Below are 2048 nucleotides of genomic sequence, written 5' to 3'. Positions count from 1 at the left end.
CGCTTCGCTGTCCCCGCCGCGGGGCGACCGAACCCTCCTGGTGAGGCACCTGCCGGCCGAGCTGACCGCGGAGGAGAAAGAGGACTTGCTTAAGTATTTCGGGGCGCAGTCCGTGCGCGTCCTGTCCGATAAGGGGCGACTGGTAAGGCGCTCGCGTGGGGCGAGTTGCTCGCGGCGCGGGGCTCCCCTCTCTCCCATCCGCATCTCCTGCGGGTCCCGCTGCGCTTTGATGGGCGGAAGCCTGGATCGGTGACAGCGCCGCTGGACAGGGAGGTGGGGAAGGCGAGGATGAAAGAGGGGACGCGGCTTAGTTAAGCACCCATCCCGGGGTCCCCAAACGCCTCGGAAGATAGGGGTGTTCCTCCCAGGCTCCGTGCTCTCGGAAACAGGGAAGAAGCACTTAAAAAAGTGTTGACTCATTTAAAAGCCACTCATAAGACAGTCCATAAACAGAGAGGAGAAACTGCCATAGGAAATTGGAGAGAACTAGTTACAGAATTCCTATTTCGTTTCTTTTATACCTGACGACGTTTTAGCTGGACTTGTCTGCATTAGGAGAGGAAGGAGCTGTTAAGTTTCCGCAAGGTGGTCTTTGGGGCAAGTCACCCGTGGAGCTGCAGGGCCCCTAGGATTTTGATATGCAGCCAGGGTTGAGGATTAGTGAAAAAAGACCAGTTTGGTCCAAGTGTCAGGTACAGTAAGTCCTCCATGTCATCGATAGGTTCTGCAACTTTAAGCAAAAGGACGTACAAGGAATCTGGTTTTACCACAGGCTGATTGATGGAAACAAGAGGTAATCAAGTTCCCGAGGCAGCTCATCAACTTAGAAGGAGCGGACTTTGAACAAAATGACATTCACTGCTCAGGACCTGCTGTGGACTAGCAGATACGAATATTCTAAGTGGTTCAGTTTAAGTGCATTTAATCAAGTCATCTTGGATCAGATTAGACAAAAGTAACAATTTACTCAAGCAACTTTAAATGCTTTAGGCAAGAACTCTTTCTTAGCATAATAGTTTATTTTCTTTCGACTTAATGTAATTTATATTTAAACATAGAGTTCTTCCTTTGAACCCTTATTACAAAGATAAAGCCCACAGGAAACATGCACTCAAGGAATTTTCTTTCTTGTGAACATTTTTAAACTCTGCATTTGGGTGTATAAAGTTTAAGATCTTTATATGTATTATAAAATAGCAGATATTTTATATTTTTGGATAGTTTAAGGATAGTCCTTTGGGTATAGTAGAAGTTTTTAAACTTTTGATCTGTTGAACTGTTTGACAGATGTGTGTGTGTGTGTGTGAAATTATCAGTAATCAGTGATCTTGATTTTTCATTCTTTTCCAAGATTTTATTAATGTGTCAAATCACTACTAACTGGTAAAATATCAGACTTCCTTATGAAAACCTGAAATTATATTCGAAATAATTTTTGTGCCTTAATTCTTTTTCAGAAACATACAGCGTTTGCTACTTTCCCTAATGAAAAAGCAGCTGTAAAGGTGGGACTTTTTCTTTACTATCAAAGTTAACAATTATCCAGTCTTGGTTCAAAAATAACACATAAACTATAGTTTTAAAAAGCAAAAGGGTTTGCATTTCAAGATTTGGCTCCACAGGCTACCTTTGACTGTCAGTTGATCAGACTCCTCCTGTCGGGCTTCCCTCCTCCTTCCTCAGCTCGATTGAGGTATTGCCTCTCTGTTCCTTCTTTGACAACTTTTTAAATCCTCACACTCTCTCGGGCACATTTTCGTTTTTAATACCTTCCACAGCCGCCTGGAATCCTAACCACGTTCCTTTCCAATCACTGCAGAACCACGCCCTCCAGTCCCAGGCACCGCCCTCCAAAGTGTCACTCTCGCGAGCGTCTCGCGAGAAGGCGACCACCTCTCGCGGCATTTCCGTGGTACCAGAATCCTTCGCGCGAGGCGGAAAACTTAGCCATTGATCCCAGCTTGCGTTTCACTGCGGTGGTCCGCTCCGCGTCTCGGTCGTTCCTTCTCCCGGGCCCATGGCGGCCCCCGAGCAGCCGCTGCCCGGGG

General features: G+C 46.3%; 1 protein-coding gene across 1 annotated transcript in view; it reads left to right on the top strand.

The window, feature by feature from the left end:
* Position 1: 1 nt before the first annotated feature.
* Positions 2-2048, top strand: part of RNPC3 (RNA-binding region (RNP1, RRM) containing 3) — a gene marked incomplete at its 5' end in the record, with an annotated part of 14866 nt that continues 12819 nt past the window's right edge. Inside the window, 2 exons of the mRNA XM_014549650.1 lie at positions 2-142; positions 1458-1505. Coding sequence (XP_014405136.1) covers positions 2-142; positions 1458-1505 — 189 coding nt within the window. The remainder of the gene's footprint in view (positions 143-1457; positions 1506-2048) is intronic.

Source organism: Myotis brandtii, unplaced genomic scaffold (assembly GCF_000412655.1).
Source record: "Myotis brandtii unplaced genomic scaffold, ASM41265v1 scaffold565, whole genome shotgun sequence".
Taxonomy (NCBI): Eukaryota; Metazoa; Chordata; class Mammalia; order Chiroptera; family Vespertilionidae; genus Myotis; species Myotis brandtii.
The sequence above is the reverse complement of the archived record's forward strand: the minus strand, read 5'-3'. Positions and strand labels throughout refer to the sequence as shown.